Below are 27,466 nucleotides of genomic sequence, written 5' to 3'. Positions count from 1 at the left end.
GTCCCGCCGCCCGCGTCTCCCTGGTCTGCTGGGGGGGGAGGGGGCACAGCTAGTGCGCCCCCCCCCCCCCCCCCCAGCAGACCAGGCTTTTCTTGCCGACGCCTGGGGTAGAGCAGCTGGGGGGCTGCCGGGTTGGTCCCACTGCGCCGAGGTGCGGCGCTACTGGACCAACCCAGCAGCACCCCAGCTGCTGTGCCCCAGGCGTCCTCACGTCAGCAGCTGCTGAAACTGACCAGCGGCTGACTACAGGAAGCCCAAGGCAGAGCTGCTTTACCCCAGGCTTCCTGGAATCAGCCGCTGATCAGTTTCAGCAGCAGCTGACTTGGGGACACCTGGGGTAGAGCAGCTGGGGTGCTGCCGGGTTGGTTCCCACAGCGCCGAGGTGCGGGACCAACCCAGCAGCACCCCAGCTGCTCTGCCTCAGGCGACCCCAAGAGCAGCTGGGGTGCTGCTGGGTTGGTCCCGCCGCGCCAAGGGTTGGTGCTACCAGACCAACTCAGCAGCACTCTAGCTGCTCTGCCCCAGGCGTGTCCGATTCAGCCGCTGCTGGTCAGTTTCAACAGCGGCTGAATCTGGACGCCTGGGACAGAGCAGCTGGGGCGCTGCCGGCTTGGTCCCCGCAGCGCCGCACCTCGGTGCTGCGGGGACCAGCCTGGCAGCACCCCAGCTGCTCTACCCCAGGTGTCCCCAAGTCAGCTGCTGCTGAAACTGATCAGCGGCTGATTCCAGGAAGCCTGGGGCAAAGCAGCTCTGCCTCGGGCTTCCTGTAATCAGCCACGGTCAGTTTCAGCAGCGGCTGAATCGGGGACATCTGGGGTACAATATGTACCAGTTCCGACTTACATACAAATTCAACTTAAGAACAAACCTACAGTCCCTATCTTGTACGTAACCCGGAGACTGCCTGTATATGACCTTAATGTTCTTAAACAAGTTAAAAAACCCAAAATCAAACATGTTGGACTAACATATCTAGAATGTTCTAACTCAGTTAAAGAAAAATGCAATATGTTCTTATTTGCTGATATACTGTTTGTTAAAAGAAGATTATCATCACCCAAAAAAGGACTGATAAAAGAGAAAAAAAGTTATGTTTCAGCTGAACTGCACAAGAGTGAGACATGGCAAAAAGGAAGGAAGGAAGACACAGAAGAAATTAATTTTGCAAAGTAAAGAGTATGTGGTTGAATAAAAAAAATAACTAAAGAGGAACTATTCAATGGGTAGAACCCTATGCAGATACAAAAACGTGGACCTGCATCTGACCCACATCCGCCAGCCTCAACTCATCATACAATTTGCAATCTGTGATCTGGATTTTATTTTCAAGATGGCTTGCTGTGCGGATGCAGATGAGAGGGTAAGGGAGGGAACACAGATGAGTGAGTGTGACGGTGCAATATTGCAGGGAAGAGGCAGGCAGCATGAGAGCTGGGACTGGGGTGGGGGGGGGGAGAGTAAGGAGCAGCATGGGGGCAATATAAGGGTTCTCTAGAAGGGTTGGGGGCAAGAGAATGGATTTGCATTATGTGCTGCTGCCGCCAGGAACTCAAGAGCAATAGCACCCGGCGGCAGCAGCTTCTGGCAGATCACAGCAGGGCAGAGGGGTACTGCCTTGGGGCCCTGTCTTCTTCAATCCCCGGAGCAGGGAGGGAAACCCTGCTTCCGAGGAAGCAGCTACCACCCAGGGTGCTGCCCCGGCAGCATCAGCTCTAGCCCTGGTCCCACAAAGCCAGGCTCTCTGCCCTCCTCCTGAGCCAGGCAGCTCGCTGCTTTGCTGGATCTCTCCTCCTCTCCCAGAAATCAGTTGCCTCCCCGACACATGCTCCCTGCTGCAGTAGCTGGCAGCACAGAACAGTGTGTAGTGACATCATGTGTCCCTGAGCTAGAATGGGGGCTCTCGCAGGTTAGTGCTCACCTGGCTGGGGGAAGGGAGGGAGGGAAGGAAAGCCGGCACTCAGCCCTTGTGAAGGGAGCGTTAGGAGTTTGTTTCACCCCTTCCCCAGTGGCAGTGCAGGAGCCTGCTCTAGTGACCCCCTACCCCCACCTGGCGGCCAGGCGGAGTGCTGCTGGCATCCGAATCTGTGGATATCCACAGATAGGCAGAGTTCCATCAGTGGGAACTATTCACTGCTGAAATCAACAAAAATATTTCAAATTAAACATTCTATGCCTCTGTCAAGCCTGAAAAGAATTTTGAATCACAAGTCATACCAGCTATAATGATGGTCATCCAGAAACATCAGGCTGGGTGCTTAAAACAACCTCAATCAACTAACTTTAAACCTTACCCTGCACTTGATGAATCCATCTTGATAAACCCAGATCTGGTTATCTGATTTACTATCTTCTGTAACTTGTATTCTGAGAAGATTCAAATCATCCACATTTCCATCAGCCGACATGAACTTTCCAGTTTCCTTGTTTCGAAGTTTGAAGTATACACGTTTCTATGAAAACAACAGAGCTCTTTAGTTACACTATTTATTGCAGGAATGAACAGTGCTTCTGGTTAACCGTAGAGTAAACACTACTCACTGGTGTAAGGTAGGGTCTGTGGCCCTTGGATTTTGGGTTTTCTCTGGGGGCGTTTAAAAAAATGTCTAAGAAAAAACAGGTGCTAAGAGCAATCTGTGTCAGTGTCATAGGGCAATCAAAATATGTGTATCCCTGCTCTGCAGAATGATAAGTAGTTCAGAAGCAAGCCTGATGCCTGTACAAGGACAATTCTAGGAGACGGAACCAGTACATTCATTGTTCAGTATCAGGCACTTTAATTTCTAGCCCACTTCTAATTATTCAAATTGTAAGTGATTCATGAATTGAAGAATTAATTTCTTAATAAAAACTAATTCAATATGCATAGCTGGTGTTAGCATATAACAGGACAGTCAGGCATGAGAATTTAAGCAGGCTAAACCCTCAAATTAGCTAATCCTTCTAAAAAAAACACGATTCCACCCTATACATTAAATTCACAAATCAATTTGCACATTTAAGAGTTTATAATATAAACAGAGAATGGATTTGAGGTTTTTTCCCCATTGACACAGATGAAAGAGCCTCTGGCTGATGTATGCAAAAAACTAACAGCTTCATTTCCCCAAATTTCTGAGACTAGCACATGACAATACATATATCAGAATGCTTGTGACCAGTGGGAAGTTCAGAATCCTGACTGATGGTTATAATTTAGTCAAAGTATGTTTCTTAAAGATAACATATTTAGGTTAATTTGTGCATACTGACCAATTCAGATTTTGGGAGGCAGTACTGTGAAGCCAAATGGTACCATCAGAATCAGCATATTATTGAAGACAAAATTTTCAAGAATACCTTCTTTTACCCTGATGTTTAATGTTACCTTTGACTGTGTAGTACTAGAAATAATGATTGAAAATGAGAAACTGGGCAATAAAAATGAAGTCTATAAAGAGGATCTCATGAAAACTCTCCGACCTTGAAGTAGATCTCCATCTCTCTCACCTGTAATAAAGGTCGCAGAGAACCTATCTGGTGATAGCCACTTAATTTAGGCCAGTCTGAGATTTTATTTGGTGACAACAACATCTGATGCCCTCTGTAATTACTGTATTCATAGATTATCCATCTGAAAAAAACAAAATACACTTTCACGTTTATCAACTGTCAAACATCATCTGTATTAATGCCAATTAAATACTGTTTCTGAAATAAGTGATATTTTAGACACATTTGTGTTACCAAAATATAGTGCTTAAGTTAATAGTGCTAACAAGTAGGACCATATTTCTTCTCAAGTGGTCTCCAAAATAATAAATTCATCTGATTTTGAGCACTGGAAAATTTGTGCACAAGTTTTAAAATCTTTTCATTTATAAATTACATACTAAAAAGAAATAAATAATTTTAATTGGTTAGGGTATGTCTACACAGCAAAGTTATTTTGAAATAACTTCACTCATGTCTACACAGCCAAACTGCTATTTCAAAATTAGAAATAGCGGAGCGCTTATTTCGAATTTGGCAAACCTCATTCCACGAGGAATAACGCCAATTTTGAAATTGCTATTTCAAAATAAGTGCTGTGTAGACACTTATATCAAAATAGGGGGCCTTCAGCATTCCCAAGGTGCCCTGGTGGCCACTCCAGCCTCAACCAAGAACACTCCCCTCCCTCCCCAGAGCCCTTAAAGGGGTTAACTCTGGCCACAGTGCTTGTGCCAGCTCCATGCCTGCCAGCCCAGAGCCAGCAGTCACTGCCCCTGACCCAGTGGCCCCAAAACATGAGCCAGCAAGCCACTGGCAGTCAGCCCTCCACTGCTCCCCAGGAGCAATCTGCCAGCTGGCAGGAGCCTGCCAGGGCCTGGAGAAGGTGGGTGCCTTCCTGGTCCAGGGTGGAGATCATGGACCTTATTCAGGTTTGGGGGGGATGCTCCCAACATCCATGATCTCCGCACTACATGGGGGAATGCAGCCGTCTATGGCAGGATAGCAGCCAGCCTGGCCACCAAAGGCCACATACGAATCCAGGAGCAGGTTTGCATGAAAATCAAGTTGGTCCAGCGACACTCCCAACCCTGAGCTTCCTCTCCCCCTTCGGCTCCTTGCTTCCCCCTTCTAGCTCCCTTCTCCCAGGTTTCCCCCTCCCCTCTCCCACCTCCTTTCCCCAGTCTCACCAGAGTTTCATTCTCCCTCCTGCCCCAGTTTTGTTAAATAGAGTTGTGTTCATGACAATACATGTATTTTATTTGACATGGGGGGGGGGCTAGAGAGGGAGGACGTAGAAGGACGTGAGGGAGAAGAATGAGGCATAAGCCCCCAGTGGGGCAGACCAGGGAGGCTCTTAGTGCTCCTCAGAGTGGAAGCTCTCCTGCAGGGCCTCCTGGATACTGACAGCCCCCAGATGGACCTCCCGGATGGCAGCCTGCAGAAAGTGCAGCCAGGCTCGCAGAAACGCATCCACGAGAAGCACCAGAGTGCCCAGGGGCAGCTCTGGCTCCATGTTGCAGAGTGCTGTGGTGTGCCAAGTGAGAGCAACCAGAGCACGCAGAGACAAAATGCTTTGCTGTCCCTCATTGAAGTAGGCAAGCAAGCAGGGAAACCTGAGAACCGGCTGAACAAAGGGGAGTCCCTTTAAGCACAGGTCTCAGATAGCCTCAGGCAGCAGCCACACAAAGTAACTCCTGACCTGATGCCCTGCTGGACCTGGGTCCGGCCGGCCTTAAATGTGATTCGGCTTCCACTCAATGTGGACGCTCTATTTCAAAATGCATTTTGTGTGTAGATGCGTTGTTTCGAAATAAGCTATTTAAAAGTAACTATTTTGAAGTAAGATATTTCGAAATAACGCTGTAGTGTAGACATACCCTTAGAGACTACATAAAATATTGTACTTCACGCTTAGTGATGCCATTTCATGAAACATACAGAGAAGCCAATTGAAAGGGGTGTGTAAATATGCTACAAGAGCAGTTGTGTTGTGTACTTTTATAATGGTTTGCAAGAGCTTCCTATCCACAACTCATCCAGGTGAGAACTGCAATGTGGGGTACTTGTAAGCACAAGCACACACAGATCTCTGTCACTTATGCCCTATTGCAGCATGTCCTTCTCCAGGTTTTTTGTTTTGTTTTTTTGGGCAGGGGAAAGGTGGAAAGTAGGAGCGTGACATAATTGGAATGGAAAAGTTCTGCCTGGCACTCTATGGAATGTGCACAGATTTTCTGGCAGTCTTATATTTGCAGGATCCGGTCAGGATTTGCCTTTATGGCTGCAAAAACACTAACAAGACAAAACTGGAGGTGTGAATGTGTTTATTATTCTGTATTACTCTGAATGGTCCAAAGTGCAGGGCAGTTGTATAGTTCCCTCTCAGGAACAATTTCCTAAGGTCTGTTTAGCTAGGAGACTGACAGGCATAATTTTTCAATAACCTTTCAGTGATTATGCACATTTCTCTCCACTGTCTGCACTCTGACTGGCTCCTCAGAAGCCATAGCTATCCCATGAAATGTGTACAATGAGTGCGGCTTTAATTTCTAAGTGCCTCCTTAGCCCATCACCCATCTACCCCTTAGATAATTTAATTTTAAAATGAACCACTCTGATACCTTGTCTGCACCTGGGGTTTACATGAGTATAGCTACGTTTCTCAGGATGTGAAAAATCCACATCCCTAAGAGAAGTAACGATGATGACTTAACTCCTGGTCATTCAGCATTAAATCAATGGAAGAATTCTTCTGTCCACTTTGCTGTTGTCTCTCAGGGAGGTGGATCATCTATGCCAGCAGGAGAACTCTCCCATCAGCATAGATAGTGTGTGCAGAGAGGCTAGGAACAGTAGGTGGGAGATACTAAGAAAGCTAGTGTTGGTGGTTCAGTAGCTGACAGTTATTTATACAATGTATGGCACATAGATAGGAAGCGCTGACAACATTTGGAACAAAGAGACATATAACAGATTAAGGAGTACACGTATACTTCCACTAACTGAATCACTACCACCACTTCCTCCTCCTTGGCCAAGAAACAGATTAGCTTTTGGCCTCAGAGGTGGTCTTGTAAACAAGAAAAAGAAAATCCATCCATTCAGACTGGACAATCCATTCCATTCATTTCAATATTTTAGAATGAAGCAATCACCTGGTTGTTATGGAAATCTGACCCTTCACCTAGCCAAAATTAAGGGAATTGCATAACAGATGTAAATGTCAAGTTATGGATTAAATGAAAAAAACACTCATGTAGCACTTGTAGACTAACAAGATGGTTTATTAGGTGATGAGCTTTCGTGCATCATATTCTGAAAGTGAAGGCTAGGACTATAATAGAGTTTAAAGAGAATCTAGATAATTTCATGAAGGTTAGGTCCATAAAAGGCTATTAGCCAGGGGATAAAATGGTGTCCTTGGCCTCGGTTTGTCAGAGGCTGGAGAGGGATGGCAGGAGACAAATGGCTTGATCATTGTCTTCGGTCCACCCTCTCTGGGGCACCTGGTGCTGGCCACTGTCGGTAGACAGGACACTGGGCTAGATGGACCTTTGGTCTGACCCAATAAGGCCGTTCTTATGTTAATAGGCATGACTATTATGCAACAGAGGGATACAATGAAAAAACAAACAAAATATTCAATAACGAATCAGATACACAGCACAGAATGTGGGGGTGAGGAGGAGGAGGGAAGTGACAAGGAAGGAAGAAATTGCTTATTGTAAGCGTCAATTAAGTGGCTTAACTGGAGTTACTACGAATATCAAAAGGTGGAGAGGTTGTCTTTGTAATGCGTAAGGTGCCAACAATGTCCCTCTGTGGTGTATATTGGACAAACTGGTCAGTCACTTCGCCAGAGAATTAATACTCACAAATCAGATATCTCCACACAGAAAAGCCTGCCAGCCTACATTTTAATGAAACTGGCCATTCCCTTAAAGACCTAACAACATGCATCTTCCTACAAAGAGACTAACACCAGATTACAGAGAGAGACTTCAGAACTCTTTCTTTTATGCTAAAATTGGACACATCGTGAATGGGCCTTAATTTAGATGATAATTACCTTACACATTACAATTTGACCAGGATGGCGACACTAATGGTGAAATGCTAGAGAAGTTAGAGAGACTAAAAAACCCCAAAAGAGCCAACAATAATGGAATTTCAATTAACCCTATACTGCCTAGGAACACGTCAGGACAGGATGCAGACATAACATTTCTAGACACCATTAATAACTGCTTTTTAGAGGGGACAGGCAATTCCTAATTTAGTCCTCATTGGTGCAAAAAAATCTTGTCCAAGAAGTGAATATAGCTGAACTGCTTGGTAATACCAATCATAATGTATTTAAATTTAACATCCTTGCAGGGAAAAAATGCCAAAGAAACTCACCACAACAGCATTTAACTTCAAAAAGGAGAATTAAACAAAAAATAAAGAGGCTCGTTAAACAGAAATAAAATGGTACCATCACAAGAGTGAAATGTCTGCAAGCTCCACAGAAATTCTGTAAAAACAAATTCTGTAAAAACTGCCCATATATCCCAAATAAGAAAAAATATATATCACACCCACAGTCTCTCTCTCTCTCTCTCTCTCTCTCTCTCTCCCCTCTCTCCCCCCCCCCAACATTCGATTTGCTTTTATGAATGCTGCTGACCATTGAGTGGATGTTTTCAGAGAACTAACTACAGTGATTCCAAGATCTAACTGGTTATAGCTAAATTAGTCCCCATAATTTTGTATCTAAATCATTTTGCATTTATCAACATTAAAATGCATTTGCCAGTTTGTTGTGAAATCACCTAGTTTTGTGAGATCCTTTTGAAGCTCTTCACAATATGCTTGGTTCTTAACTATCTTGAGCAGTTTAATATCATCTGCAAATTGTGTCAGCTGTTTACCCCTTTCTCCAGTTCATATATAAAAGTATAATTAGGCAAGCCAAAAAAAAAAAAAAATTAACAGCAACTAACAAAAAAACATCAAAACTATCAGCACAATTTTATTTTAAAGTACATAAACAGGAAGCCTAGTAACTAATTAGTGCAGCGACTAAATGGCTGAGATGCTAAAAAGCTCTTAGAGAAGTTGCAAATAATCTAAATTAATTCTTACATTAGTCTTCACAGTGAGGGAAAAGATTCCTATTATACCTCAGTTATTCTTTAGGCAAAGAATCCAAAGACTGTTCCACACTAAGCTGACAATAAAGGGTGTTTTGGAACAACCTGATAAATTAAACAGTATTCAGCCACCAGGCCAAATGGTATTCACCTAGGATAGCTGTTAGCTTCAGAATTAGCTAAAGACTATTCATCTTAGAAAACAAAGGGTGAGGAGATATTATAGACAGGGCTCACCAAGCGGCGGCAAGCCCTGCTCGCCAGCCGCACAGTTCTGAGCTCTGCGCATGCGCGGATTGCTCTGAGCCAGCTCTTCCGGGGCGTAATCTACTTGCCACGGGTGAGTAGATTACATTGTTTGTCGAGCCCTGATTATAGATGTCTATAAAATCATGAATACTGCAGAAAAAGTGCTTAAGGCAGAGTTATCTACCTCTTAAGAGAACACATGAACAAGGTCACCCAATGAAAAGTAACAGGAAGGATAGTTAAACAAACACAAGCAAGTATTTCTTTATACAACACACAGTCAACTAGTGGCTTTTGATGCTGGGGAACATTGTAAAGGCCAAAAGCATAACTAGGTTCAATAAAAAAATTAGATAAATTGATGGAAGATGGCTAAAAGCTATTGATGGACCTAACATGGTCCGGGATGCAACCCCATTTTCTGAGTGTCCCTAAACCTCTGACTGCCAGAAGCTGGGATTGGATAAAAGGGGCTGGATCATGTGACATCTACCCTGCTCTGTTCATTCAGATACTGGCCACTGTGAGAAGACAGGTTCCTGGGTTAGATGCACTATTAGTCTGACCCAGCGTGGCCATTCTTATATCAATATTTTATATGAACTCAAGTCCTGCTTTCGACTAGGAATGTAAAGGGGGTAACCAGTTAAACCAGTTATCCAGTAAGCATTGCCTTACTGGTATGCTTACTAGGATAATCATTTAACCAGCACCTGGCCCAGCCAGAGCAGCCCACACCCGCGTGCCAGTTACCTGGTTAAACATAGAATTAACCAGTTTCCATTTTTAATAGGATTGTATATCCCTACTTCCTACAAGATGCAAAGCCCTTCCAGTCCAATAAACTTATCTTGTATAAATATATATATTTGTAGCAAGTGGGCCTTAACACTCAGCTCAGTAAACAGAAATAAGATTAACAATGTATTGTAAAGTTAATACTGCAATGGGTTTTCACTTCAAAGGATTTTTTCATTATTTATTGTGTAATTAATTTCCATAAAAGTAATACATTTAACTTACGTGCCACCAAAAACTTCAACAGAAGCTACTTGAGGATTGTATCCTAGGAACTGGAGATTTAAGACTTCCGCCGTGAACTCCATTTTCTTCCCTTTGAAACCTTCCTTTTCAAAGAGGGCTATGCATGGTTCAGAAAGCTCCTGTATTAAAAGAAAGGGTCCAATTTAACACATTTACAGCACTTCAGATTGTCACCATGAACATTAAACTACAAAGATTCCCTACACTCTTGCAGATTTGAAGATTAGACATTCCAAAACCATTTTTTTCTTCTTGTGGCAATACATATGCACAAATTCGTGTGTTTCTATGCACTCAACTGTGTTTTCAGACAAATTTTAATTAAACTCATTGATTTAATTAACCATTTTTAGTTGAAAATCACTGGGGAATTCTGACTTTCGAACACGCAAAAAAAGCAGCTTTAAAATGAGTGTTAAGGCCTAAAACATTGACAGAATTCTCAGCTTTCCCATGATGAACTGTCACTTAGTAAAGTCCAGTAGAGCTTACACATACATCTAGATTAGGGATGTAAAAGTGTAGTTGGTTAACTGATAAGCAAAAGTTGATTAATGCTACAGATTACATGCATTAATGAGAAGGTATATACTCCCACTGTGTGTGTGTGTATTTGTTCAGTTATCCTTACAATGTTTATAACTCGTAGAGATTTAAGGCTTGTTTGGGGTGCACATCCCATTGCAGAAAGATTAGGATAGGCTCCTTCTTCTAACACATACTGATTACCACAGAAATCTTCTTTATCATAAGCAATCCAACTGCAGGAAGAGAAAGAAAAAAGTCTGATAACTAAAGCATTCCACACAACCAAAATCTGCCAATGCTTTCCAACGTTCCTTAGCATGTAAATAAGCACTCATTTTAAATCACGTTGAAATGTTTAATAGAAGTAAGCTGAAATATGACAAACTTTAGAGGTATCCGAGCATTAAAAATCGACATGATTAACTGCAAAACATTTTTTCATTTGACTCCAATGTTAGTATGTAAAACTGGATCCTTCACCTACTTCCCATTTCAGAAAATTATAATATTGTGATTTTAAAAATTCTTTACTATTTCAATGATTTTGCAAGAATCATAATTCTGTACTTACTTGCCACCCAACACTTTTGAAGACTTTGTAGCAAATGAATCATCAATATAACTGGTATTTTTCTCAAATATTTGACTGTCACCTTTGAATTCTGGCTCTGAAAATAGCTGGACCTTTAAAAATCATAGCATAGGATTAACAGGGTATTTAATAACGATTCAACACATTCAACTAGATGAGTCAAACATTACCTTCATTCATGGTTATATTCAAATGCATTTAAAAACCCTGAAGCCTTCAGTTTTGCAAAATTAACATTACATATTTTATCATCCACATGAATTGTTTTGTATGTTGCTGAATGATTTACCGCAGAAAGTAATTTTCAATCTGTTTACCTCACAGTCTTTTTCAGAAAAGCAATTTAACAACTATTAGTAAACAGTGAAACTCTTTAAATATGTGCCAGAGTAGATTTTTAAAACTTTCTTGTAAGGTAAGAATTATAAATGGTCTATAAGCTCATCTGTCCTAGTTCTTTATTCAGCTTAATCTTAGAAATACATTTTCCCTTTCACTCACATGTCAAAACAACCTGATTTCTGAGAATACAAGCATTATATGAACTTTGGAAGGCACAGATACCACGATGATGGGTATAAATTCCCAGATTAGAAAGACTGTATTTGTACTGCTCTAGATGCAGTTGTGTAATTTATATTACAAACCCTTTATCTTATTTAAAATTTCACCCTAACCTGAAAGCCACACAGAGTTTTATTTATATTAATTACTGTAGGAAGATAGTTGATCCAATAATTTAACCTAATCACACAGAAATCATCCGTATAATAGTTATGCTAAATGTATTCACACTTAAAACAGGAACACATCCAGGCACGTAGAAGTTTCTCACAAGAGGAATATAATGTGCAACAAAAAGACTACGTCCCCAAAGAAAACATATGTCCAATGTTTCCTTATTTCACTTAAGAATCTGTTTAGATGAATATAATATGCAGATGCAGACAATTTTTCAAAAATGTGCACGGGGCTGGGCAATAAAAATCCATGAGATATTTCTTTCCCTAAAAGCTAAATAAATAGAGCTGTATTCAGCAGGGCTTAGATAAGGCACAATATCAGCAAAAGATGCAAATCATATCAGATAAGACTTCTTCCTCTCACCAACCCACGACTTTGTGCTATTTCAGCATTTAGTCTAAAAACTTTTTCAAGTTTGATCTGTACATGATTTCTTTTTATTAAAAGGACGAAAACATTTTTTTTCATTTTTAAAAGCCATCTGAAATCCATAAGTATCTTCTGCATGTTCAGAGTCATATCTCCTTGCTTCAGTGACACAAAGTTTTATTTTATTTATTTTATGCATCTTAGAAAGTAGTTTTTACCCATGAAAGCTTATGTCAAAATAAATCTGTTAATCTTTAAAGGTGCCACAAGACTTGTCATTTTTGCAGGCACAGACTAACAAGGCTACCCCTCCGACACAAAGATTTTACTACTCTTTAAAGTAGGATAGCCCCAGAGAGCTATGAGAGACGGAAAGATTCCAACCTAGATTCCCTCATAGCTTGAATTGTTACCTAAATTCTAATTCCAGGTCTAGTTCTGCAACCTGCAGCTTATGGCCTGTTTCATCTGTGTAATTCCACTGAGGACATAATTTGAGAGGGTAGGGGTTGCAAAAATTTGAACTAGGGTACTAATCCATCGAACTATTTTCAAGGTATATTTTCAGGATACTGAAAGAAGTTGGAACACTCAAGCAGCAAAGGAAGAGTTTTTAAGACTGATCAGTTGCATCAGATAGTGCCAAAGGCAAGTTTTTTCTAATATTGCTTGCTAAAAATAGCTAACACTATGCTTTATTTATGGATGAGAAAGGGTTTCTATTTCCTCTCCCTTCAACTTTCACTCAGTTGTAATATTTTTCTTACGAAGTTTTAAGTTAGTGGGCACTGAATCAAAAAGAAGAAACTGTTAATTCACTGTTAATATTCAGAACTTAAATTCACAGAAATCAGGAAATGTTGTATTAACTTTGCATTTCCTGACTTCTGTACTTAATTTTAAAATACGTGATATTGCACCAACAGCCCCTTTGCGCCTCAAGTTTTTAAATACTAGAAGGTCAGGAAATCAAATAAACAGCATGAGTGTAGAAGAGCACAGGAGGAAAGCTAAGCAGAAATGAGGAGCTAAAGATAATGGAGCCAGAGAATATTCACTTCTCTCATAAAAAGTAACACAATGGTATGCAACTATTAGTATTGGCAGCTACTCAACCTTACAGGTTCTCTAAACTTTGATGAGATGTAGCAAACTCCATTCTAATCAACTATTCTGACATCTCAGCCATTTGCTTGGGTGCTTAGATATTTTAGTAATTTGATCAAATTACCATCTGACAGAATGTCTGATTTTTTTTATTTATATGCATTACACATGACAGCTAGAGTATATTTATTTTACAAATTTAGAAAAGGGATTACCTTGAATTTCCCCATTTGGCTACCAATGGTATCCTAAAACATTTAGAAAACAAAAAACAGGTATTAAAAGTGATGAAATAATGCACAGGCGTTAATAAAATGCATGGCTTTATGAAATTAAGCAAACTTAAATTTCATTAGAAAAAGAGGATAAATAACTACAATTGCTTGGCAGAAATATATGAAACTACGGATGTTAAAGACTAGTTGACTAGCTGATAAATAAATGCTTATTGGATAGTCAATTCCCTCCCCCTCTCTTTTGCTGCTCTATTAAATACAGGCAGCAAAGGTGGTTGGGGAATAGGGGGTACTTCAAAGTGGCAGTGCTGCATGGAGCCCAGGGTGAGCTCCGTGTGGCACTGCTTTGAAACAACGCCGTGGCGTTTGCGTGGCGCCTGGGGTCAGCTGGGGACTCCCCAGCTGATCCCGGGTTCCAGCGTGGAGAGCAGAGCCTAGAGTCAGCTGGGGAGTCCCCAGCTGAACCCAGGTTCTGGGGAAATGCCACACGGAGCTTGGGGTCAGCTGGGGACAGCTCCACGTAGCATTTCAAAGCAGCAGTGCAGAATGGAGCCCTGGGTCAGCAGGGGACTCTGAGTCCCCCGCTAACACCAGGCTCCATGAGGACGCTTCCGCTTTGAAATGCACAAAAGTCCTCGCCGGGGACTCTTGTATATTTGAAAGCTGGCACCCGTGTGCAGCCCAGAGTCAGGGGGCTCTCAGACATTTCAAAGGAGGAATGCGAAAGTGCCTATCAACTAGTCAATGGAAATTCCATCGACTAGTAAATTACTCAATATTCAACATCCTAATATGAAACGCAGTAATACCAAAAAAATAAAATAAAAAAAATCTTTCCTTACTGCAACTATGGGCTGAACTGAAGAGATCTTACTATTCTTGGCCCCCCAGGCCTCAATGCTGGGATACAGTCCTTTATCAAGTATGTACTGCTCTCCTGTGAAGTCAGGATTCTCATAGAGCACCCACCTGAAAGAGATACCAAAAATTGTTTTTCAGAACACTGGTGAATATTCATTATTGTCTAAAGTTTTAAGAATATAAGAATGGCCACACTGGGTGAGACCAAAGGCCCATCTGGCCCAATATTCAACCTTATGAAAGCAGTCAATGCCAGGTGCTCCAGAGGGAATTCACAGAACAGGTAATCATCAAGTAATACAAGAAACAGTTAGGGCTCGTCTACACTGGCCCCTTTTCCGAAAGGGGCATGTTAATTTCACTGGTCGTAATAGGGAAATCCGCGGGGGATTTAAATATCCCCCGCGGCATTTAAATAAAAATGTCCGCCGCTTTTTTCTGGCTTTTAGAAAAGCCGGAAAAGAGCGTCTACACTGGCCCCGATCCTCCGGAAAAAAGCCCTTTTCCGGAGGATTTCTTATTCCTACTTTGAAGGAAAACTCTGCTAGAGTACAGTCTCCTTCCTGCTAAGGCATAGGCTCCCAAGCAGGAATGACTTTCTCCCACAAAACTAATTGCCAACTGTGACGACGCGTCGGGATTTTCCCATCTCCTGCACCCCGAAATGGCATGAACAGACTTCACCAGCCAGTAGAATGGAGGTTGTTTATTGTTCCTCCAGCACAGCGCAGCACAGATGTAATCTGGTTACAGGAACTGGGGCTAAGAGGCCTCAGTGCCCCCCTTGAGATAGGGGAGTCCCAACCCCCTCCCCAGCTCCTTCTTCCCTGCCTTCCAGCCAGGAACTCACTTCCCCTCTTCCAGCCCTGCCCACAGCCAGGGCAGCATTCCACCTCCCTTTGTTTCTCCCCATGGGGGGGCCGCAGGTCAGACATGTTTTCTGAGTCACCTTTGCATAATGAGATTTTCCCTGCTGGGTCTTGCTCCAGACAGCAGAGGTCACCACAGCCCAGCAAGTACCCCCACTACGTCACACTAACAAAGTGAAATACAGATTCAAAGGCTTTATGTCCCACCACATGCATATAAAAGAGCACAGAATTTCATCAAGTGATTTCTACTTCAAGCCTATAACGTCTAATTCAGCAAGAACATGTTCTAGAAAGACATCAAAACTTGATTTAAAGAATTCAAGTGATGTGGAATCCACCATATGCACAAGTAAGTTGTTCCATTGGGTAATTTCTCTGATAAAAAAATGTGCAATTTATTTGTTCTCTGAATACATCTAGCTTCCTTGAATCTTGTTATTAATTTGTCTACTACATTAAAGGAGCCTCTACTATAAGATGTCTCCCCATGATGTGCACTTGCAGTTATTAACCTTCTTTTTGTTATAAGATAGAGACTAAAAAAAATTCTCTTTTGTGTAAGGCAGATTTTCCAGATAGCAAATAATTTTTTAAACCTTTTCTTGAACCTTTTTCTATTTATCAATATCATTTCTCAACTGCAAGACCAGAACTAGACACAGTATTCCAATAACAGCCTCGCTAAAACTGTATGCAATAGTAATAACATTGCCCTACATTTCAGTACTTGTTTATACATCCCAAAATTGCTTTTGCACTCTTAGCATATCATACTGTGAGCTCATGTTCAATTGCATTGAAACCTACTTATGAATATGACCCCTTCCCTAGAATTTCACCAAGTCACAATGCCCAAACCAGCAGTTTTCATACCATCATGCATTGAAATAAGGAATTTACATTTACTTCACTGTAAAGCAACTTCTATTATATGCAATTTCTCCATTCTTCAGTAGAGGGAAATCATTTTATGGTTTCTAATGACAGAGCTATTATTCAAAGCATAAGGGGTCTGATTCTCAGCAGATGTAAAGTGGGACAGCTCAACATGACTTCATTGAAGTCATGTTGATTTCTCCCAGCAGAGGATTTGACACAAGGAGAACAAAATACATAAAACTGGTGGTACACAAGCTTTGTCCATGGTGAGCACATTTGTATAATCCTTTACGTTACCTCTCCTTCTGACTCATCTATAAGGCTGTGTCCAGATTCAGGGTTTTTTTTCGGGAAAAGTAGCCTTTTCCCGAAAAAACTTCCCCTGCGTCCAGACTCAAGCTGCGTTCTTTCGAAATTATTTCGAAAGAACGCGGCTTTTCTTTCGATGGCGATAAACCTCAATTTACGAGGAAGAACGCCTTCTTTCGAAAGTTCCTCTTTCGAAAGAAGGCGTTCTTCAATGTAAAGAGGCCGTCTTCGAAAGAGAGCATATCCAGACTCGCTGGGTGCTCTCTTTCGAAAAAGCGGATTTCTCTTTCGAAAGATCCGCCTGCAGTCTAGACGCGATCTTTCGAAAGAAGCTCTTTCGAAAGATGCTTTCGAAAGAAGACTGCAGTCTAGACATAGCCTGAGTCTTTTAACATGCTATTTACTAACCATTTAAGGAATATTCCAGAATACACACCCAAGTCATTTTAAAACTATTTAATCAAAGTGGCATAGATATGTATGGTAAACTAACCACAAGGTTAATAATGTTTACAGGGTGTACCTATAGGTCACATATACCAAAAGCTTTGAAAATGAAACTGCCTAGGCCAATTTCTCAAACAGATGTTTACTAGCCTTTTGATTACACAAACATCTGAATATCACTAAACTTCATGAATTATCCCATTTTTTTAAAATGTTCTCAAATTATGTCAAGTTATTTCAAGCTAAATTTACTATCATGAAAATAAGTATGTGTGATATTAAATCTAAGTGGGAGTGTTAATACATGTCAGATCTCTTGAACATCTTTCCATACTATTGCAAAACCACTCCCCCTCCATTTCCCAGGCAGGTAAAGAGGATTGTATGCTTTAGCATATCAGCTGGCATCGTGGTATCTCACATGAAGTATCCAAGAACAAACCAGAGTCCTGATTCAGGGAAGCATCCCTATTCGTGGCAGCACTTAATGTTCTTAAATTTTGCGCATATGATTAAGTTCCTTTGAAGTCAATGGGGCTTGAGTAAATCGGTGCTGTGCTTAACAGGAAATGACCTACCTGTGTGCTTAAGTGGTTTTCTGAATCAGGGCCCCATTAGTGGGTTTCCAGATCAAAACAAACACCTTTAAGAACACTCAGAAATCAGCTGAAATCCAGTGCAAACTGAGGGGGAGTAACATGATCATTGGAAGTACATATTGTGCACTAGCTGAAGCTTGAGTGATCTTCAAGTAAATCACTCTCTAAGGTGCACCACAGTATTCCAGTCTCAAAATTACAAAGCCCAACATAACTGGGGCAAGGTCTATATGCAAAAAAAAAAAAAAAAAAAAAAATCATCAGGACTTTGTTTCTAAGCATAGTATTAAAGAAAATACATTGCAGCTACTGGGTCTGGATAGCCCAGAAGTAGCTGGGAATATAACATGAACCTCAGGTTGCGAACCTGAATAAAAAAAAAAAAAAAATAAAAAAAAAATAAAGGAATATGCTCTCTCAAAGGAAGAGAGTTAAAAATCTCCACTCCTTTTAGCTGCTTTCTGCAGCCCAGGTGTCTTTATGTAGGACAGGTATGCCAGGTAGCTTTTATTTCAGCCCGTCTTAGCGAGATGTCAGATATGTCTAACCACACCATCCAAATCTGATGAAACAAGAGACCCCCCGGGAGGCATGTCATCTGTGTACAAATGCTATTGCAGCAGACCCTACCACCTCATACTCCAATAGCCTTTTACATACACTGAATGGAAGGGGGTGACCAAAAAAGCCTGTGGAACCCACAATGGAACACTTGGGACAGATGAATCACTAAATGCAACTCAATCTACTCCTGCTAGTAGCTACAGTCACATCAATTATACTTTTGTGGCCAACAGATGAAAGACAAGATTTAAAAAGAACCGTCATGGGTAACTGACTGAGAAATGTGGGTCCTTTTGAACCACTCAGGATTAGTTCCTATATCCCTACAACAGTCTGTAATAAAAACCTTTCTAGGGAGCAATAACCACTTCAAATAAACCTTATTTTAAATTCTTTGTATTTGATAAATAAGACTGAATAAAAAGTTAATTTTATTATTTTTAAAACAAATATTGATTGTGAGGTTGATGAGTACAAACTAAGCAGGAAATTAGAAAAACTGTACACTCGCAAGAAACTCGTTTAGTATCTGTTTAAACTTGTTTTAAGGGTGTTACCTTTTGCAGCTAAATGCTTCCATTTTCAGCCAACTGGGTAGCTGCCAACATGGAAACAGATAGCAAAGCTCACTTAAGAAAGCAAAGTGGAACTTTTAGTTTAATAAAGTTTCTCTTTTCAGATGACAAAATAGTTATTTCCTGGGTTTTCTAACACATTTTGCTGGGATGGTTTTTGGAAAATGAATGAATCCAGTAATTATTTGTTTTTGAATCATGCAATAAACAGTGGTGTTTTATTCCAATTTGTTTACAGTATAGTATATGCAACAGTGAAAGTAAACTTTAGAAACAGACATGTAATTTTTGAGAACAGTGTAACTGAAAACATTACATGTCATTCTTGAAAAAAACTTAAGAACACTGAAATGTTTGCATCTTTGTTTACAAAAATTACATATTTACTCTAAAAAGGTATTAGAACTATTTAAAAGTTTAACAAACTGCATCTATAGCATAGCAGCCTAATTAATGGTATTTCCATTTCAATAGCCCAGAAAACTGCTAGTTGATCGTGAACTGCTAGATTGAAGTGAAGAGGGTGGGGGCATTATCTGGCTTGCTAAAGAAGAGGGAATAGCTCTTTATGGCCAGGAGAGGGAGCAAGGCTCAGAAGTTGCTACAAAAAGTGGGAGAGGGTCAGCATGGCCGGGCTGATTCATCACCAAGGACCAGAAGTTCAAAAGGAGGAAGTTCAAAACAGGGAATTTAGAAGGGAGAAACTACCTATCCCTGGATCAGGTGGAGCAATACCCATTCTCCTTCCTCCTGAGTGGAGGACGTTTCAGGTTTGGTCACTACTTGCTATGGGCTCAGCTAGCTGTTCCTTTCTAGGAGGGCTGGCAAGGAATTTTTCCCCTCACCTCCAGATTGCCTTAGGTCAGGGGTAGGGCACCTCAGGAGGCCCCCAGTTTGCCTGGATCCAGTCCCCAAGACTCAGGCCCCATAACCCCAGCATTGGGAGCTGGCACTGGCACTCCAGCCACCCCACTGTCCCATCACGGGGCTGGAGCACACAATCTACTAGACTGGGCTCCTGTGGGCCCTAGTGTGTGAGGGGAATGTCTCTCTCAGTTGGGGCCATGACAGTGAGGTTCTGCCTCCCCCCCCCCCTTTTTTTGTGTACTGCCCCCAACTGATTTTGCTGTGGGTCAGTAGCCCCCAACCCAAAAAAGTCTCCCTCCCCCACCTTAGGTAGTATGAGTGTGCAGGGAGGGGATTTTCACAACCTCTACAGCTGGCTCAAAGGGGATTTTGCCACGGTGAGTAGGGAAGGGATCAAGTGTGGATCAAGGGTGGATGTCTAGTGCATGTGCTCCACAGGGAAAGGGGAGAGTGATGGGCTTGGTAAAGGACTTAAAAGGAGGTGTTAAAAGTTAAATGGGAGCAGGTAGTTTAGGTGTTCTCATGTCTGGTATGACAGGGAGCCAACCCCTCTTTCCAATAGCCCACCATAACCCTTGGTCAGTGTGGTGGGGGAGGGGAGGTAAAGACAAGGTCCCAGCAATAGAAGAGCTGAGGGACAAATATAGAAAAAGAGGGGGGCTGGCAGAAGCCCTCCCCCAAGATGATACTGAATGAAGATGGATCTGCCAGCAAAGCTCACTTTTTTCTGCCAGACAGTCCCTCATCTAATATAAAACTGCAGCCTGATTAAACCAGTCCAAGTGCTCTTATTCTGCCTTTGACATAGCTAAACAATGTGGTCTTTGAGATACAGATTCAAATTTGGAAGGGGTTTTTGGCCAAAAGCTGTTACCATTTACTATCTGTTCAGTGGCCTATGTGAAATGAGTTGGCAGCTTTGAATTCTTAGTGGACAAATGCCCACATGTTTGCATTTGATTCACACCTTAGTCTGCTGTCTCAATACATATATTGATTCACTAGGCCCGAAGATGAACTGCACACTGTTCAATTAAATGTGCTTCTTCCAGGTTTTCAGATCTGAAGCAAATGAGTAAAAGTATGGGAAAATGGTTGTTTTCCAGCTGTACATTCTCCAGGGTAGGACAACCTGACATTCAAAACCAAGTGAATTTAGCAGCTTTCATGTACCCCATATTTCATATTTTACACCACTGCCATAAAATAATTGTTTTTTTTGCAAGGGAAGAAATATAATCTGTACTCCCAAAAAGATACCTAATACTTTATAAAACAAATATTCATTACGAATATGGTTTGGTTTACTGAAGATTATTTTTTTTTAAAATGTTTCTGCAGTGTTCATCTGAAATGTTAATTACTACAGATTAAATCTTGCTAGTCTAGCACTCTCTGGTACGGCAAGATTTTAGTTAGCTGTCCACTTATGTGTATTGCCAACTTTTCCGTGGACCCATAAAGTTTGTTTACAGCTGCCAGTCCTGGCTCTCACTATTCTATGCTGTTATTTAGCTCTAATTTACCTCCAAATACCTTCTAAAAGCCAGTGAGTGGTAGAAGTGTTGGTAATGCTGCTAGACAATACTGATCTCCTGTGGCCAGTTCTTTGGTTCAGTACTAATCAGGTCCCGGGTGTGTCACAATGGAGAGGTTCAACTTGTAGTAGTTTAGCAAGTTAAAAAAATCCCATGGACACCCTATTATCCATAGGAAACAATATGTATGTAACTGCAAAAAAAGTCTGCTAGCCCTTTGGTAACAGTCATGGTATCTGAATTAACTGTTCAATAGTATTAAGTAGTTATTTAGATGAACAGAATATGCACGGGAGAGATTGCAGGAGGAGTTGGCAGCAACTAGATGTGATAAAAATTAGTTTACAGCTACCCCTGCATACCCATCATCTGAGACAGTAAAACCTTTGTATTTGAGGTTAACAATATTTTCCTCAACAGAATAGGAGATATTCTTAAAAAGCTAAAAATGGTGAAAAGCTGAAGTCAGGAGGAGTCCCTTCCTACTGCACAGGAGATCAGATTTTCACCCTGTGGCTGTGGAGAGGCAATGACTGGAGGTCTAATCCAGGTTAGGATGGAGGAGACTGGCTCTCATATTTTATTCCTCTGCGTACCCAAGTGTACAAAAGGGGCTGAGAGGGTGCAAAACCTGTCAGGTAAAAAGGGCTGCAACAATATCTAAAATGGTTAAAAAAAAAAATGCATTCCTTAAAAACAATGCTTGCAGCTAAGTCACTGAGCTCAATTCTATTGCCCTTATACTTGCAGAATTCACACTTATATCAAAAAGGAGTTTTGCTTTCATAAAGATAGTGCAGGCTGAGTTTCAGGAGGGATCTTTCAATGCAAATTAGCTATCTGTTGGGGTGGGAGAATCAAGCACTAGTGTGTCTGAAATTCCTCCAGTGCTATCGCTCACATTAATTCAGCGTATCTTGGAACATTCCAACTAACCCTTGTTTGTCTTTCCAAAACATACTGCTGTAGAAAATACTTGTCCTAGCAAGGGATTAGCCTGAAGGCTTGAAGCAGAGCAATTATATTTCCAGAGGAAAGCATCATTGTATACTAGCCAAAAAGACAAGCATAGAGTGAAAAATAAACCTTAATTCAATTTTTATTTTATTTTCCCATAGCAACTAAAATAAAAATATTTTACTTAAGATATCAAACGGATCAAACCCTCCCCCACAGTTTACATGTGGTCAAACTAAGTAGGAGGAATGTTTATAATTTGTCATGCTACTTGTTGAGCTCAGAAGCCTCAGGCATTGTTGCAGTACCCCCGGTACCAGCACCTATCCCTTGCTTGAACTGGATTCCATCACATACCAGCTTTCCAGTTTCGTTCAACAGCTTTTAGCACCCCTATTATAACCCCCCCCCCCCCTCCACTGTTCTAGCACTCCTGGACTCATGAGTAAAATCCTCCCTGTAGAGAGCTCCAATTAGAAAGCAGCAAGCTAAGGTTAAACTTTTACATTGGGAAATACCACCAGTTTTCTAAATCTTTAAACATGCATTCATTAATAGATAATTGAACTATTACTCTCTTTTTAGTGACAAAATGAACTTATGTAGGGCCACAAAGTTAACCTGAGTCCTCTGGGGACTATATGAATATGTTTGATAAGGATTCATAATAATCTGAACTGCAAGTAGATACATTTCTTCTTATACATATCATAAAGAGGAACAAATCCAAACTGAACAGGATATTCCCCTCCCCCAAATATTCACTATGAAAAAGTGTCCTATCTCAAAGATATACTGAAAAACACAAATGTATTATGGCCGACATAACATCACACAAATGCCTTCCAAGTATTTATCCTGACAACACACCTGTGAGCTTGTTAAGTATTAAGGGGAAGTGAGGGACAGAACTATTATGATCTGCCTCAAATAACACTCAAAGTTGTAGTCAGAATAGCAAAAAACAATGACATCACACAGTATTTAATTTCTCATGAACAAATAATTTGCATACATTCATTCTTTGCCAGTTAAAAGGTTTCCTAAAAACATCTGGTTAAGTTATGGAAGAAAAATTTCATAGTATACTTATTTACAAACAGCCACATTCTTCCTTGCCTTGCGTGATCAGATAGAGAAGTATATTTGCAGAATAATTTCTTCACTAACATTAAAGCAGAGAGCAATAAAATAATAAATCATGTGCTAATTTATTCTAAAAAGGATCATGAACATGAAAAAAAATGTAATTAAACATATCACTTACACTCCACTCAACACATGTATGGATTGTGTCCTCAGTCCATATCCAGTGTCTTTCAAATTGGAAATAATTCCTAACACATTTATATTGGGACCTTTAGTCCCAAAGTCTTTTTCACTGTACATTATCATATGGGGATTTGAGACATCCTGTTGGAGCAAACAAAAACAAAGGAAAATGTAATAAAATGTTTCACTGCACTCCAGTAGGAAATACTAGATCTTCTTGGAACTTACACCTAGAATAGGTCGCAGCGACTGAAGCTCTTCACTGTAACCACCCCAATCTTTCCATTCCTGGTACTCTCCTTCTTCCAGAAAATACTGATGACCTGCAAATCCTGGTTTCTCATAAGCAACCCAACTAAATATTGGGTGGGGGAAAAAAAGCACATGAGAATGGAACCATGCTACTAATACACAGAGTTGCATTTATCCCATAATCCTTCAAAACAACCACTACTGAACTAATATATGAATTCTCTTTCATTTCGCAAGGAGCTCCTGAACTTTAACCCCGCTGAAAGGAAGCTAGCTTTTTGATCAACCCAGTGGAAAAGGGATAAGTGAGATAGAACCTGAATAAAACCTTTCAGAAGGTAGATCAGTGTTTCTCAACCTTTTTTATTTTTATAAAGTACCCCCAGTACCTACAATTTTCAGACACACAATTTTTTTTTCTACCATTGCAGCACATTTGTTTAGTTGGGCAGGTGATGAAATTTTTGGGTGTAAAAAGTACAAAAATAATAAAGCGATGTAAAACAAACCAAAAATTCAGTTCTCTCCAAATTTCAGTTGTGTTGCCGTACCCTCCCAGACTTCTCTTGAGTACCCTTATACTGGTTGAGAAACACTGAGGTAGACGAACTGAGGAGACTGAGGTTCAGAGTCACTCTTTGACGACACACCAGAAAGGGGCACTCCCCTATTCTTGGGCTGTACGTGTGCAGTACCTAGGGTAGGTTATAGAAGCATATGGCGCTGCTCTGATCTACACCAGCTAGAGCAGTGCATGCTCTAGCCATTGCCACCTGGAAATGGAGTAAGGTGGCAGCACAGATGCTGGGGACATCAGCCTGCATCTGGGGAAATCTCAGCTGGCCAGATCTGCCTGCTTTGTGATACCAGAGCACCACTGGAGGCTTGGAATGCACCACAGAAACTGGCCCTTCCTGTTAGTTATTTGCATTGATCTAACCCAATTTCCAATACTATGGAGTTATTATTTGTACCAGACTTCCCTTCATTCTGTAAGAACTATGTATGTCATTTTCCTCTACTTACATTCCTTCCAACACTTTTACAGACCCCACTGATGAAAATGGCAGTGCCTTAGTTTCTCCAGATTCTTCTTTTTCCTTTTCTTCCTCAGTAAGAGAGAGTATTTCTGATGCCAGTGTCATGTGCTTCCCTGTGAAGAAAGGCTCCTCATAAATGATGATCTACAGCAGAGATAAGATGAAGTGGAGTTGCAGAGAAAGTGCATTAGTCACAAGTTTTGACAGAAGATTGACTAGCACAAATGAACAAAGAATCAGACTATATCAGTGTGGTTCTATACTGGATCTAGGGATGTAATAGTGTAGTCGATTATCTGATAAGCAAAAGCTGATAGGTTAATGCCATATACTACACGCATTTCTCCCTCCCTCACCAGTAAATTTTTTAGCAGGCAGTCCTGACTTGCAACAGGTCTGGAACCTACCCCCTGCTGTGGCTCTGCATTTAAAGTGTATGAGGAGCCCAGCAGGCAGCCCAGCTCAGTTCAGGCTCATGCTGTGTCCGGGAGCTCTGTGCCCACCCCCAGACAGGGAATGCTGTCACCCAACACTGCTACCTCTGTATGAGAGGTAGCAGCATGGAGTGACAGGCAGCTGGTCCGTGGGGGGAGCTAGTTTTTAAACTGGCTCCCCTCGTGGACCACCTCCCTCCTGGCATTCCATGCTGCTCCTTCTGATACAGATGCAGCAGCACAGAGTGGCAAGGGAGGGGATCCTTGGGAGTGAGGCCGGAGCACACTAGCTGAGGCCCCACCCCAGGGGACTATAAAATAGTTGAGTAACCGATAAGCATTCAAGAGGCTAATCGACTATTCAATTAACCGATATTTAACATCCCTAGGTGGCTCAGGGGTCTGCTCCCATATTTATTATCCAGGCACTATACAAGTGATTGCTGTGCCATCATAGATACGATTAATGATTGGTATTCAGATATGACAAACGTTGTAGTATCATGCTGTTTCAGCCCCGTATTTACACAGCCCAGCCACCACATCAGTACTTATGACCTCACATTGTAAATGTGTGTGTATGAGTCTGGTTGCCATGTTTCCAGTTTTAAAAGAGCTATTCTCCTGGTGATTACATTACATTTAATATATCAATTGGTTTTTACCTTTGGCTCTTCAATAGATTCAACTTTGCGGCCACCCTGAAAAAAAGTGCAAAAATAAAAACAACTCTGTTTTTGTAAAATATTTACATATGTATCAGTATTTTACAAAAGCAATCTTCTTTAAGATGAAATTTTTTTAAAGGCCACAATATCAAAGTCAAGAAGATTAAACTCTTATGGGTATCGTTAAGTATAAGAGTCCAAAGACCTTTCAACGGGCAGTTTATACTACTTTGAAAGTTATTAAAAACGATATTTTATAGTTTATTTTTGTGAACCCTGCAGAATCTTGTGATATTAATGTTATTTTTAACATACTAGCACTAGGTCTCTTAGCTACATAGTGTGTAAGCAGTGAAATTAATTTTACCATTTTCAAGGGTTTCAAGGACCTAATGTATGCTTCCTTCTTCTCCCAAAATGCTAAGTTAGGATATTCACCAGGTTCCAACATTAAAGGAATTCCCTGAAAACCAGGTTCTTCATAAATTAGCCATCTAAATAAGACAGAAAACAGTTAAATATTTCAGTGTTACTGAATTACAAGAAACATCAACGTAAGGCTCATAGAGTATCTCAAAACAAATGCCAATGTCCACTAAAAGAAAATAAATACTGAACCACATTTATCATCATGCCTCCAGCCTGAAAACAAATACGCTAGCACACACTTTATGCCTGTGCAGAATAAAATCTGGTCTGGTCTTTTCCTGTCAACTCTCTGATCTGGCAACATCCGTGGTCCGGCATGATGTTACGTCTACTTATGAGTGTGACCAAGTCCCATAAAATCTGTTTACAGCCACCAGTCCTGACTCTGTGTTCTGTGCTATTTAGTTCTAATTTACTCCTAAATGTCTTTTAAGAGCCCAATAAGCAGTGGAAGTGTTAGCGATGCTGTTCAATAATATTGACTGCCTACGGTCCAGCTAATTCTTTGGTTTGACACTGCTGCCAGACTAGAGAGGTTCAACCTGTAGTTGATAATGACTGCACATTGAAGTGAAGAGAGTAGGGGCATTGTCTGGCTTGCTAAAGAAGAGGGAACAGCTCTTTATGGCCAGGAAACGCAAGGCTCAGAAGTTGCTACAAAAGCAGGTGTGGGGTCAGCAAGGCCAGGCTGACTCATCCCCAGGAACCGGAATTATCTGTTTCAGGTCAGGTCAATTATCGGTCAGGTCCTGGACTGTGCCAGACTAGAGAGGTTCAAACTCTATTGATTAAAAAAAACCAAAAAACAGAAAAAACCCCTATAGAACGCCCCTCTAGTATCATTTATCACCCTTTTCTATCTCAAAGTTTCTTATGTACTTTTAAAGGTATCCAAGAGTAGCAACAGAAATTAGAATTATGGACTACAATATCACTGGGAGGAATAATTCCCGGCATGGTCAGAAAGTCGCACTAGATCTGCTCAAGCTAGTGTGCTTAAAAACAGCAGCGTGGACACTGAGGCACTGGGTTGAATTAGTTCTCCAGTTCACCTAACCCCACATATCTGAGGTCAGGTGGCTCTGGCTTGCCACCACCAGGGCCACAAGAGTCCACCATTGCAGTTCCAACTTGCACAGAATAGGGATCATGCATTTAAGAAAGGAACAGAAATACATCATCAATCTCTTGCTAAAAAGAGAGCAATCAGTTTTTAAAATTTATTTTAAATGAATTTGAACCAATGCAGTGTGAAACATTAAGACAAGGGTGGCCGAGCTGCATGCGGCTCTTTGCTCCAAGAAATGGGGCTCTTGCTAGTTTGGCGCTGCACACCCGGACTATTCACAGCCGGCCACTCTGTGCACGTGCCCCAGTACTTGGAGGGTGAAGTGTGTGGCTGTGGCGGTTCTGGTGAGACCCAGACAT

The 27,466-nt window shown here is 41.2% G+C and overlaps 1 protein-coding gene across 2 annotated transcripts in view; it reads right to left on the bottom strand.

Annotated features, from left to right (window-relative positions):
* The window catches only part of CRYBG1 (crystallin beta-gamma domain containing 1), a 149,268-nt gene that overhangs the window by 10,197 nt on the left and 111,605 nt on the right, over nucleotides 1–27,466 (bottom strand). For both annotated transcript variants that reach the window (XM_075923953.1, XM_075923954.1), the window contains 12 exons: nucleotides 25,977–26,103; nucleotides 25,607–25,642; nucleotides 24,494–24,651; nucleotides 23,444–23,570; nucleotides 23,211–23,356; nucleotides 14,318–14,444; nucleotides 13,455–13,487; nucleotides 10,999–11,111; nucleotides 10,531–10,660; nucleotides 9,879–10,018; nucleotides 3,487–3,610; nucleotides 2,292–2,450 (listed from right to left, as the gene is read on the bottom strand). In XM_075923953.1, the coding sequence (XP_075780068.1) occupies nucleotides 2,292–2,450; nucleotides 3,487–3,610; nucleotides 9,879–10,018; nucleotides 10,531–10,660; nucleotides 10,999–11,111; nucleotides 13,455–13,487; nucleotides 14,318–14,444; nucleotides 23,211–23,356; nucleotides 23,444–23,570; nucleotides 24,494–24,651; nucleotides 25,607–25,642; nucleotides 25,977–26,103 (1,420 nt within the window). The remainder of the gene's footprint in view (nucleotides 1–2,291; nucleotides 2,451–3,486; nucleotides 3,611–9,878; nucleotides 10,019–10,530; nucleotides 10,661–10,998; nucleotides 11,112–13,454; nucleotides 13,488–14,317; nucleotides 14,445–23,210; nucleotides 23,357–23,443; nucleotides 23,571–24,493; nucleotides 24,652–25,606; nucleotides 25,643–25,976; nucleotides 26,104–27,466) is intronic.

This window comes from Pelodiscus sinensis, chromosome 3 (assembly GCF_049634645.1).
Source record: "Pelodiscus sinensis isolate JC-2024 chromosome 3, ASM4963464v1, whole genome shotgun sequence".
In the NCBI taxonomy this organism is placed as follows: domain Eukaryota; kingdom Metazoa; phylum Chordata; order Testudines; family Trionychidae; genus Pelodiscus; species Pelodiscus sinensis.
This window is presented reverse-complemented; position numbering and strand designations above follow the sequence as displayed.